We start from the raw sequence: 13,305 nt of genomic DNA on the forward strand, positions 1-13,305 counted from the left end.
AATATCTGGTAGTCATGGGTTTGGACTCCTACAGGTCTTGATGATAGGATGAATAAAAAATCTTAAAAGAATTAACGTGACACGTAACATGAAGGATATTAGAGCCAGACACTAAAGGGTGTGTCAGTGAGGATGTCGGTTGAACTGCTACAAATGGTATCAAAGTCATACACCATGCGTTTTGCAAGGATACTCGCCCCCAACACATTCTCTTATAAGGGTATGAAACCCCATAAGGTTATCTTGACAATAATTCTACTCTAAGAAACAAGAAGTAAATAATGTAATGTAAACGTCGATGAAATGTGAAGATTCTCGAAAATCAAATTGATCAGATAATAAAACAATATTAACTGTTCCAAAAAAAAAAAATAATCATAATTTTAATTTTCAACTTTTCATCAACAAATCAACAATAATTAGTGTAAAAAAAAGACCAAATCAAACTTAGAACTCTTGCAATTCATATTATTTAAAAGAAAATAAAAGCTTACACAAATAAGTCTTCACAAAAGACTCAATTTTTCAACTAAAATTAATATGAACAACAAAACAAAATCCACACCGATTCAAACCCTTCAAGTTCTAAACTTTACTTTTCCATTCTATAAATTCTTTAAAATATTATTTACATTTTCACATTCGCAAGCAGCCCCAAATCGTTGATCATTCTAAAGCACATATCCAGACTTTGACCGGCGCTGCCCCCTGGCAGTGACCGTAGCTTCTCGTCGTCTTCGTTGAATCACCGTACAATACTTCAATCTTATGCTTATCTTCTCTTTTACTTTTCAATCCAATTTCATTATAAATGCACCCATTACTCTTCTCAACATTTCATCTTCATATTCGCTTGCAGATTAACACAGGAACAACTAAAAATGGCCGCTAAAGTAGCTCTTGTTCTGGGTCTTGCTCTGTTTTTGTTCCTTCATCACTCCGCCGCTCAGACCGTTCATGTCGTCGGTGACTCCACCGGCTGGAGAATCCCTCCTACCGCTGATTTCTACGCTAAATGGGCCAATGGTAAAAATTTCACCGTCGGTGATTCTTTGGGTAAGAAATTTACAGCTCTGTTTCTCTAAAATCCTCTGTTTCTCTAAGATCCTCTGTTTTAGCAGAAACTAATGAACTTATGAATTGGGTTTTTGTTATTGTAGTGTTTAATTTCACTACGGATAGGGACGATGTTACGAGAGTACCGAAAGCGTCGTTTAATTTGTGCAGTGACGACAATGAAATTGGCGACTCCATTGAAATTGGACCAGCAACCATTCTTCTCTCAACGGCAGGGGAATACTATTTCATCAGCTCTGAGGATACTCACTGTCAACAAGGTCAAAAGTTAGCTATCAACGTCACCGCCGCCCCCGCCGCCCCGATAACTCCAACGCCGCCTTCTACCAAAGCACCTCCCCCGACCTCCGGACGCGCTCCCGTGACCCATGTCGTCGGAGACGCTACTGGCTGGCGCATTCCTCAGGGCGGTAACATCTTCTACGTCAACTGGGCTACCGGAAAGGAATTCGTTGTCGGCGATTCTCTCTGTAAGAATCTGAGCCCTTCTCCGATTGAATTGAGGTTTTGAAATTGAAATTTGTGAATCACCCAATAACCCAATTCTGTTGCAGTGTTCAATTTTGCAGCCGGGGACGATGTAGTTAGAGTGACGAAGAGATCCTTCGATTTATGTAGCGACGACGATGACATCGGCGAGGACATCGACGTTAGCCCTGCAACGATCCTCCTCAGCGCTACCGGCGAGTATTATTTCATTAGCAGCGAGGATGGGCACTGCCAGCAAGGTCAGAAATTAGCAATCAATGTTACAGCCGCTGCCTCTGGACCTATGCCTCCACCGTCAAACGCTCGTCCACCACCCCCAAAGGCAGCTCCAGTGACCCATGTCGTTGGAGACGCCGTCGGATGGACCGTCCCCCAGGGCGGCGCCGCTTTCTACACCAACTGGGCTGCCCGCAACACATTCGCGGTCGGCGATTCTCTAGGTAACTTTGATTCTACTGGTCTGATTTGGTTATCAAATTTTTTATGATCTCCACAAATTTATGAGTTCAATACATCAGACTTACAATCACTTATCTACCGACATTTAAATTTGGTGTCGTTATAGTGTTCAATTTCCGACCCGAAGTACATGATGTGGAAAGAGTTACAAAGAGATCGTTCGATATATGTAGCGACGACGATGAGATCGGCGACAGCATCGACTCGAGCCCCGCAACGATCGTGCTCACCTCTCCCGGCGCGCATTACTACATCAGCACGGAGAACCAAGACTGTGAATTAGGTCAAAAATTAGCAATCAACGTTGTCGCCACCAGATCCAACGTTCCTGCAACCTCCATTGCAACATCTCCAAGCTCCGGTCCAGCGTCGAACCCCGGCGGCAGCGGCAGCGGCTCACCGTTCTCCTCCGCTAACACCGTCGCCGCCGCTCTCTCCGCCACATTGTTTGGCCTAGTTTTGAACTTCTTCTAGATACTTCCCTACTTTGACTGGTTCTCCTTGTTTAATAATTTATTATATTTTATTATTTCCTTTTTGTTGTTATTATTTGAGTGCTTGGCTGTGTCATCCCAGTCACGGCCATACTTATGTCGACGTGTCGTGCTGTATTTTGTCATTTATTTATAAATAAATAAATCATTTAATTTACACTTTATCTATATATAATTGAGATGTTTCTCCTGTGGGTCCCACAGTCATTAACCGACTTAATTCATTTGATTTTTGGGTACACATTTATCTTTAAAAAAATTTAAATTATGTTTAAATGTTAAGAAAAAAATGATAAAAAATATTTTTAAAATTTTAATTTTTTTATATAATTTATATATGAACTCAATATAATTTATTTGTATACACTTTTTTTTAATCTTAAATGATTTAATATTTTATTTTTATCCATTAACTTTCTATTTATTTTATATGTTAGTTTATATTGGTGGTCGGCAATGATATTAAATGTAGATATTTTATGAAGCTGGGAAGAATGTGGGGGTCAAAATTCAAAGTTGGCAAGCTAATCATGTCAATTTTAAAGTCACGAAAGAATCCATTCTATAATTCACTTCAAATTTTCCGCAGTTTCATTTCTGTCTCGACTAGTTGAAACTTTGAAGCTGTTTGTTAATGGCAGCAACAAACGCTCCCATCTTTACATTTGTTAGGAATCACAATCCTATTATCCATTTTGATCTTGGGCTCTCGTAACTTTATTTTGGACTTTTCCAAAACGCCTCATACTCATGGAGAAGCTTATCCACAATCAAGGTAATTTTATTTTTTAATCTACTAGTTTTTGTTCGTTTCATTCCATTGATTGTTGGAAAATGGGTAATTAGAAAGTTGGTGTATGCTACTTTATCGTGCCTTTGGTTTCCTAAATGGACTTACTCGTGATAACCTTTTGGCTAGGCAATGTCCTATAGACCAAGCCAAAAGAACATATGTATTGTTGCACGGGTATGTATTACTTATTTATTTATCAAAGAAGTAAAGTGGGTCTGTTTATAAATTTTTTTTTTAAAAAAAAAAAAAAAAAGAAACTAACTAATCCTCTAAGGAAGAGTAAACATAAAAGAAAAGCTAACTAATCCTCTTAACTAATAAGAAACAATGAAACAGAAGGAGACGAAGAGAAGTGACTAAAACGGGTCAAATCGGGTCTCGGATCCTATAGTTTGTCGGCGGCTTCTAATATGGGCCTCCACAGTTTTAAAAAGCCCAGCCCATTAACAAAAGGAATAAATAAAACGAATTTTTGGTGAGAGAGGATCGAACACGATCCTTCTAATGCTCTCCCAACTGAGTTATCCCCGCAATTGAGCTATTCCCGAAACTTGTTTCAACCTTTTAACTATAAACACTTATATTTAAAATTTCAAAATATTTAGGTTTCCAGTCGATCGAATTTTTAACATCGACATACTATTTAAAGAATTAATGTAAATTTAGAAAATAAAAATATCATTCCACCTCTAAATTTCTAATGGTATGTTTGAGAGTGATTTTAAAATATTTAAAATGATTTATCATATTAAAAACTTATGTTTTATGGCATACAAGTTCATCATCAACAAATTTAACATTTACTGGACGTGACGGATTAAACTAAAAATTGATATATGAATGGATCGAAAACGAACTATTACACATACTTAAATACATCACTTCATTTATACTCAACCTTCAAACAACAGTTTACTTTTTTCTTTTCAAACTCAGATTTCAAAACTTCCAAAAGAATCCCATCGTCCATTTGAGCATTTACTTCATTCTGTTTCTCTTTATGAACTTCCCCCTTTGCCATGAAGAGACTGTCAATGAAACAAGAGAGAGAAGTGGTGATGTTCTTCAGTTGAATCTCAATCAAACTTCATCAAATGGCCAACAAATACCAAATTAAGCCACACATTCAATTCAAGCACTTGCTTTTTCGTTACCTGATCAAGAGCAAGCTCCCCTGTTCTTGTCACTACAGAAGAAGGCCCATACATACAACAATTTCTTACACTCCCAAGAGAGATTCATTTTCATCTTTCTCATGGGTCGGATTTGCATTTAGAGCACAGCGAATGACAGAGTTCACCTGTGTCCGTAATCGCGCATTTTCGACGAACATATCTGCTAGTATGTTTCTTAATACTTTGTCAGGTGCTCCTTCACATGCCCCATTCGGACTGGCTGATCCAGCCGTGCCATCCGCATCGTGTGCACGAAGCTTCGCCTGTGCGTATGTACCAAAACTTGAAGTGTTAAGGATCAGGATGAACGAAGAATGAGAGAAAATAAAGGGGGCAATAGAGAGAGACCCAAATCAAATGCATTTTAAAGGCACCTCTGCTAAAATAAGGCTAATGTGATTATCAGATGCCGCCAATAGATCCATAGCATCATGAGCAGTCGAAGCAGTTTCCAAAATTAATTTATCTCCTTCCCCAATGAAAAAGTCAACACTAGAGTCTTGAAGACGGTAGTGAAGGATTTCACAATCATGAAGAAGCTTTTGATTAGCGATCTTGGCTTGCTCCATTCTTTGTCTTTCAGTTTGAAATACCCTCTAAAGAAAACAGAAGAAAGGCTACATGCTATTAGAGAGGCAAATAAACATTGCATACACGGAGAAAAAACTTAATATCTATGTAGGAACCATCTTCTATTGCAGCAATGTAGATCACTAAATCCTTTTCTAAGAAAGTTTCATGTCACAATCCATGATATTTGTAAACTTGATACGCATATGATTTTCCCTATTCTACATAATACTCGAAATCAAGCTTAAAATCATTTGAAATTCCTGGAGCCGCAATAACCACAAACTTTAAGACCACAAAAGTAGCAAGATACGTTAGACAGATGCCGAGTGGGGCATGAGAGAGGCACCCGGAATATAAGTTAATTAAGAACATCAATCACAATTTGTCTTTCAGTTTGAAATTCTCTCTACAGAAAACAGATTAAAGACTACATGTTATTAGAGAGGTAATAAACATTAGAACGAAGGTAGGTGTGGTGAAGATGCTGGACCAGTATCCTTTGATCAGCTGATTTCTAGGAGAATTATCCGTGAATAGATTGAATATTTGACAGCAAAAGAATCCATTTATTGGCGCCAAGGATGTAAGTCACAGTGGCTCCAGGAAGGGGATGAAAACACCAAAAAAAGGAAAAAAAAACATCGCATTGTGGCGGCCCGAAAGAGGAAAAGTTACGTTATGGAAGTGTTATCAGGTGAAGGGCATAGCCTATTCACATCAAGGGAGACTGAAAAAGAATCCACTGATTTTATCAAGCTTTATACACAAAGGGCACCCCAAGTTTCCTCCCTACCAACCTTGGTTGGTGTCCAATAAGTGAAGAGCAAGCTAATTATCTGGAGAAGTTTACCAAAGATGAGGTCCTCCTAGCTGTGAATTCTTTGGGATCAAGTAAGTCACCGAGTCCCGATGGTTTTACTTCTGAATTCTTCGAACACTCGTGATCACTACCAACAAGACCTTTTAGTTGTGATCGATGTTTTTTATAATTGGGGTATTATAAATGATCCCTTGAATGAAACTTATATAAGCTTGATATCAAAGAAGCTGGATGCAAAATCAGTATCTGATTATCGTCCTCTTAGCCTCGTTCCTTGTGCATATAAGATTATTGCTTGGGTTTCGTCAAATAGATTGAAGCATGTCCTTCACACTATTGCTGAAAACCAAATGATATTGTGGAAAACAGACAAATCTTGGATGCTTCCTTAGTTACTAATGAGGTTCTTGATGACTGGAATTTCATAAAGTGGGTTGAGATTTTCCGGGTGCACTTCTTTTGGCTAAAGGTTTCGGTCATAGATGGAGGAAATGGACTTGTGGTTGTCCAACTAGTGTCAGCTTTTCGATCATTATCAATGGAAGGCCTAGAGGTAAGATCATTCTGACTTGAGGTATTAAACAAGGGGATCCTCATCCAGTGTCTATCATTCTTACTAGGAACCTGCATTGAAACGACCCATATCCACCGCTAGCAGATATTGTCCTCTTTGGACTTTCCCTTTCGGGCTTCCCCTCAAGGCTTTAAAACGCGTCTGCTAGGCGAAGGTTTTCACACTCTTATAAATGGTGTTTTTGTTCTCCTCCCCAGCCAACGTGGGACATCACAGAAACCTACACGGGGAAAAGAAGAAATTTACCTCTAATTCTGATTTCTCCTTCGTCAATTGGCTGCACTCCTGCTTCATGTCCAACTGTGTATCTCGAAGAGATTTAATTTCTTTGATAAACAACTCAACATCTGCCTTTGATTTCGTCACAAATTCTTCATATTGTTTATGCAAGTACTCGAGCTGTTCTCTTGAAGCGTCCAACTCTTGCAGTAAAAATTTGTTCTCCTCTAAAATGGACATTATTGTCGATTCCATGGGCACCTGTTCATCCTGAAAAAGCTTCAAGGCAAGTCTATTAGCTCTTTGAAATCTAAATGAATGAGATCAAACAAGTAATAAAGCACACAATTGACCCCCTTCAGATTTTAATTTTACATTCATCTTCAGGCATTTCTTTTAAAGTTCTGCCATATTATTTGCATTTGGGAAAAGTTTTCCTTTATGTTTAAGATTGCATTGCATGTTTTCTTTAGGACGTTCTTACTGGTGCTTTTAAATTACAGTTCCTAGTCTCGAACAGGCTAAAGATATTGGTGAGGGTGCTAGTAAAGGATATGTTAAGAATATTAGCAAGGGCATAGTGGCCAAAGTGGACAATATCTGTTATTGGTGGGCTTGGGCGGTTACAAATGATATCAGAGCCAGACACTAGACTGTGTGCTAATGAGAACGTTGGACCCCTAAGAGGGTTGGATTGTGAGATCCCACCTCGGTTGGAGAGAGGAACGAAACATTTCTTATAAGGGTGTGGAAGTCTCTCCCTAATAGACGTGTTTTAAAACTATGAGACTAACAGCGATATGTAATGGGCTTGGACGGTTACAAATCTCCCGAATGGAAAGGAAACGAAAATAGAACTCCCAATAAATTTAAGCATCCGATCTTACACATCATGAAGATACTTTAAGTACACATATATGACCCACAATCAAAAGCACACATACCTTTGATGCAAGGAATCGTCTCATGGAAACGTCTTCGTTCAATCTTACAACAAGATTTTCCAGGTCAGTTCCAGCCTTTTCCGATGCAAGTTTATCCATTCCCAATTCTGCATCCTCATCATCTCCATGTCTTAGAGTTCCAAGTTCAGGTCCCCCATAACAAATATCATCACGTGGACTGGAGGCAACAGAAGAAGCAGCAGCAATCGGCACAGTTGAGCTTGTTAGCGTAATTGGTTGGACCATGATACTATTAGAAGAAACCTCATCAGATGTCTGGTGATCAACATCACTGAAAACTGAAAAATTAAAATGCAAAAACTCAGCAGCCGGTTAATGATATACAACAATAATAGACAATCATCATTCATCGAACATGTCTAATATGTTCACTTAAATCATAAGTGGTTGCTCAAGATTTTCATTTAACATGTCAACATGCATCCATATGACACCTACAAGATCTCACAGCAGCTTCCAGTTCAAGAAAACTTGCCACTGGAACACTTCTCGATACGTCAATGTCTGACAGAATCTTTTCCATCCATTCCTCCAAGGAAGACCTCCGCTACAATGTAAATATTAATGGCATTTTAGATTGTCTTCAGTTCCTTGATTTGATAAGTCATCATATTTATCAGGCAGAATTGTCAATCATAAAAAATTACATCATTCCTACTTGATTAAACAGTTTTAACCTTCAGCAATAACGTAAAAAATAAAGAAAAATTGAAACACGAGACTCAACTTACTTCATCGTGAAATGTACTGTTTTTCATTCTCAAAACCATTTTTGAAGGAGCTGGAGGCAAATGTTTCTCGGGCAATGTTCTTTTGAGCTACAAAAGATAATGAAGAGACTAATAAGTTCAAAGCATGGTTAAAGATGAATCTGCCAAATTATGAATGAAGAAAAATTACAGTAACGTCTAAAATTGATATAAATAGTACATAATGAGGACAGTAACAATTTTAAGAAGCATAAGATAATGACTGTTACCTCGTAAAATAGTTCTAGAAACTCATTAAATCTTCTTGATATTCCTCTTGTAGAGGTGATACCTTGTGGGGATTGCAGTCCAACTTGAACCGTGTAAAACTGTAAATTTTGAATGTTGAGCAGGAGAAAGAAAACATAAAGCTTTTTTAAAATATTGCGCACTACAGCCATGTTAAAAACAAATAAGAATCCAGCCAAGAATATAAGCAGTCCATAACAACCTTATAATAACAAGAATACTGCAGATCAAAGTTGAATAGAATAGGAAGATCATAATTTAACAACAGAAAACAAGGAATTACCACCACAGGAACTGAACCATTTGATTTGGGAATTGTCGTCCAAGAAGGAATCGTGACACAATAACTCCATCCAGTAGGTGGATCATGAAGCCACAGCGTGCCCTGTCCATCCTTTTTTTAACAAGGAAACAATGAACTTTTCAATAATACACTACAAAGTATAAAATAAGTAAATACGGCTGAGAATGAAGTAGCTCACAGCTCAGAATAACCCATTCCAACTAGTAAATATAAAAGGACAATAAAAGCAAAAGTAATTTGATAGAGTGCTTGCAAGGGCCCAACATAAATGCCAATCTCTACTGCTATGATTAGAAACTCTTTGGTCTATTTCAACCAAAAGTAGTTCATACCATCATAGAACAAAATAAAGGAATGCTACCATTTCAAAACTGTAATAAAATTTTCTATTCTAGCAGAACTGCATTTGAAAGAGGGAGAAGAAAAACAGCGATAGGTAAAGCAAGATACTCCACTGAGGCATGTGGTTGGTTGTAACATCCGGAGTTTTAAGAAATAAATAAAAGAATTTTTCAAAAAACATAGAAGGAAAGTAGAAAGGCATGCACGCGAGTTGGAAAGATGACCGCACGGTCAACGGTTAGTTTCTCGACCTCTTAACAAATTTGAAGCTTCTTGGTTTCCAAGTTTCAATCAATCTTCACCAGTTTTATTTTCACTTAAGTTAAGGGCATATTTGAAAAATTTTAGGGAATTTGAAATTCTTGAGACCTAAACTGAGCCAGAAAGTCGACAACCATGTAAATAGCCATTTGAATTTTTAAGCAAGAAATACTTGTAGGAACCGACTAGGGCTAGGGCCTATGAACTATAGCATGTTTTAAGGAAGCATGAGAAATGGATTAGCTAAGCCCTAAAGTATGATTTAATGACAATTGAGCTCAAGCGCATGTTTAGGACTTCCACTATGCAAAATTTGACTCTAATTGATTTGAATGTTTCGTTAGGACTAGATATGCTATGATTTACCGTACTTTGCTCGATTAGCATGTATGATGTGCAGATATTTATGATTTATGATTTAATGCCAATTATGCCACAAGAAGCATGTTAGGAGGTTGGAATATCTATGTATGGACTAGATGCTATGTAATCTAGAGGATATGTATGACCCGTTAGTGAGTCTTAACCTATGTTTTACCTTTTCTTGGTCCTTGAGCCACCTTTACGGTCCATTATGATGACGTGGGTCGACTAGGTCTATGTAGGAATGGTTGGGGCGAAACCCCTAATCGTGAACTCACTTGACTGGTGAGGGTCTACTTAGCATATAGGAACACAATGTCACCCACTTAGAACTGGGGCACATTAGAGGGTACTATTGAGGGAGCTCCGGTTGTGCCTAGTAAGGATTCGGCCTTGCACTATTCTAGCCTGGAATGACATAAGAATAAGAAGCATTATCAAGTGTCATTAGGGGAGATTCCGACTAGTGCTTAGATACTACTACAGAAGTTTTGGTTGTGCCTAGAGGGGAGCCAACCTTGCATTGTTCTAGCCTGGAATGGCATAGGAATAGGGAGCATTGTAAGGTGTCATTAGGAGAGCTTCTAGCTAGTGCTGAGTAGTAAGCACGTATGGAGTTATAGGTAGGTTGAGAGGTCACCTATCACGAGCAACGACTCCTCCATACCTGTTAGATCACCTTCATGCCCAAGACATACGAGGGCAGCCTGACTTATGCAGAGGAAGCGCGATGACTTGATGGACCTTGGAAAGTAGGAAACTAGCGGATAAGTGCACCCTAAAACCTGAATACACTCTGATGGCTGACTTACTCCCTTGGAATAAAAGTAAATAGGGTATGTGAACCTTATGAACCTAAGAGGGCTAGAAACGAACCCGAGCCAAGGAATTGACCACTTATAGGGCTCTGATTGAGCACATCGCTTAAGGAACTGTGCAACTACAGGGAAGGCCTTTAGGTCGAGTCGTCTTTCTTCTTCATTATTTTAATGTCGTTTCTTGAGTAAATTGTTTTGATGTGATTTCGTGAACATGATTTTGTATCTTTAAATGCTTTTACGTCAAATTTTACTGTTGTGTCTGAATTTTGAAATCCTTGCGTCCCCCGCTTTACAATTTTGAAAAAAACTTACCACTCTTTTTACCATTGAGTCCATGTGGCAATCCCTGATTCGAAGACTCGAAAAGCGGGTCATTACATTGGTTAAATTCCCATAATGTATCATCTTCCATGGTTAAAACTTCTTCTTACGTCTCTAAAAAGGTACAAAATAACAGAAAATCAAAAGAATTGACCCAAAAACCCGTAAGAGGGCATGACAAACAACACTCAATGCCCTGACTATAACAAGCCATCGACAATTAATCATTTTTTGGAAGTTTCCACAGCACAAACCCCAAATCATATCATAAGGCATATGAAAGCAGATCAGTATCGATCAACATCCTAATAACAACATGCAAGCTTGCAAGCAGCAGGCGGTTGAGTGTTAGAGGTATTTTGCAAGAAACCCAATATGTAATTCATGAACAACTAAATAAATGCCTTATCCTTTCTTATGCACTTTTTTTCCTTTTTGAAAATAAATCAAGCTTTCATTGAGAAGAATGAAAGAAAGAACATGGGCACATATAGAACAAATCCACAAAAGGAGTTCCACAACTACCTACAAGAAGAAACTTCCGTCCAAAAGAGTTGAACAAAACTGACAATTATAAAAATTCGCATGGTCAAACACCCATAAAGAGGCATTAAATGCATGCCACAAGATTATGCTCTTATCCCGAAATGAAGAGTTCCCAAGTACCTCCTCATTTGTAGAACATCACCTTTATTAGGGGCTAAACGAAGCCCAAAAGCACTCAAGCACTAACTCTAGAGGGAACGAGCGAACTGACAATGATCAATGTCCTCCTATCACTTCATCCACAGTATTATATATAGCCTAATGAAACGATAGTCAGCTCTATCATATTCAAATTACCACCGACCTAATCGTAACCAAAAGGTGAAATGTAATGGGGATACTAAATGCAACTAACAACTTCACCCAACTTACAAATTGAACATGGTCATAAAAGGCTAAACCAAAATGGAAAACGGACGGCCATTCAGGACAAAACTCATAATTCAGAATTCCAAAGCTATGGCAAGAACACGCAACGCCCAAAATAATGAAAATAACAATAAAAGATCCGATACCCATTTCTGAGGAGGGGGACTCCAGTCCATTCCCAATGGAAGAGGCGACGAACCGTCATGCCGGCGATTGGGGGGGCAGCCGGTGGGCATTTCTTCCTTATTTCTTGCAGTCCAGCTAGGACGGTAAACGTCGTCGTCTTCATCGAGGAAGACATTTGAAGAAATAGCGGACGAAGCGAGAAGGCGAGAGAATGACTGACCGTACGATTCGGAGTGGCCAAAATTAAAATCCAACGGAGACAGGTCATGAGCATAGAAATTCATTTCTAATCAATTTTGTTGTTACCGAATTGCTCGGCAGCCGAAGCAAATCTAGAAATTTGGGATTCCGGCAAAAATGGTCGCCGGAGAGCCGTATTCGCGCCAGTTTTTCACGAAACAGGAGGTTGGCTCTGGAATCGTTCCCAGAGTCGATACGGCTTTGCTGCCTTTGTCGTGGATTTTGGGCCGTTTTCGAAGCTTCTGCGGGTTGGACTCGCTTCCAACGGCGTGATATATTTCAAAATTTGTTAATAACAAGATTAAATATTACTTCTATTGATATTCAATGATTTAGTTTTTTAATTATCTAATTATTAATAATTTAGTCTATAAATTTGAGTTTTCAATTCATTTAGGCTTTATATCGACACTTCTTTCCTATAATATTTTTAAATTATTATAAATTTTAAACTAAGTTGTTAAATATTTAAGGATTAAATAACTTTAAAAAAAAAGAAAAAAAAATTAAATCACAAATTTGATATTTATGATTTTGATAAACACATTTCATAAATTATTACTAAGTTGCAAAACTAACGCGGTTGGAACGGGAGAGTGATAGACTCAAGATTTGAAAGCATGTGTTTGATCTGTGTTTATAGCACTAATGATAAATGATTCATATTCAAAGACATGACAACGTAACGTAAAATATACTCGAAAAACAAATGTGTTTATATGGAACACCATGACCATAGACTACTCTCATTTGAATTCTCCTCCGCTCGGAGTTTCTTTGTATTTGGAAATGTTGAAAAATGTTAAGTACGATTTTTACATTTTCTATTTTCAACTAAAACTTGCAAGGATAGCATTAGTACCTACCAAGGTCACACACATCATTTCGACTCATTTCTCCAAAAGAGAGAGTTATAGCCTTTTGTACCTACCAAGGTCACACACATAATTTATGGTTCAACGTTTTGAAGAATCTC

The 13,305-nt window shown here is 38.1% G+C and overlaps 2 protein-coding genes across 4 annotated transcripts; one reads left to right on the plus strand and one right to left on the minus strand.

The window, feature by feature from the left end:
* Positions 1-634: 634 nt before the first annotated feature.
* On the plus strand, positions 635-2,678 carry LOC111497949. Its single transcript, XM_023148967.1, has 5 exons — positions 635-750; positions 860-1,056; positions 1,161-1,547; positions 1,632-2,006; positions 2,132-2,678. Exons 2-5 carry the CDS (start codon positions 882-884, stop codon positions 2,497-2,499), a joined length of 1,305 nt encoding a protein of 434 aa, XP_023004735.1. The 5' UTR covers positions 635-750; positions 860-881; the 3' UTR covers positions 2,500-2,678.
* Positions 2,679-4,181: 1,503 nt separating this feature from the next.
* Positions 4,182-12,582, minus strand: LOC111497977 (PX domain-containing protein EREX-like). Of its 3 annotated transcripts, XR_002720705.1 has the most exons (10): positions 12,110-12,581; positions 8,920-9,030; positions 8,618-8,716; positions 8,370-8,456; positions 8,077-8,185; positions 7,618-7,916; positions 6,701-6,943; positions 4,862-5,083; positions 4,467-4,750; positions 4,182-4,340 (listed from the first exon to the last, which is right to left on the minus strand). XR_002720705.1 is itself a non-coding variant. In XM_023149008.1 (9 exons), the coding sequence occupies exons 1-9, from the start codon at positions 12,371-12,373 to the stop codon at positions 4,532-4,534; spliced, it is 1,653 nt and encodes a 550-aa protein (XP_023004776.1). In that variant the 5' UTR covers positions 12,374-12,582; the 3' UTR covers positions 4,462-4,531. The 3 variants fall into 3 exon arrangements, 1 of the variants encoding a protein (XP_023004776.1); XR_002720706.1 differs by lacking the exon at positions 8,618-8,716 and having other exon boundaries at positions 12,110-12,582; XM_023149008.1 differs by lacking the exon at positions 4,182-4,340 and having other exon boundaries at positions 4,462-4,750; positions 12,110-12,582.
* Between the last annotated feature and the right edge of the window lie 723 nt (positions 12,583-13,305).

This window comes from Cucurbita maxima, unplaced genomic scaffold (assembly GCF_002738345.1).
Source record: "Cucurbita maxima cultivar Rimu unplaced genomic scaffold, Cmax_1.0 Cma_Scf00024, whole genome shotgun sequence".
In the NCBI taxonomy this organism is placed as follows: Eukaryota; Viridiplantae; Streptophyta; class Magnoliopsida; order Cucurbitales; family Cucurbitaceae; genus Cucurbita; species Cucurbita maxima.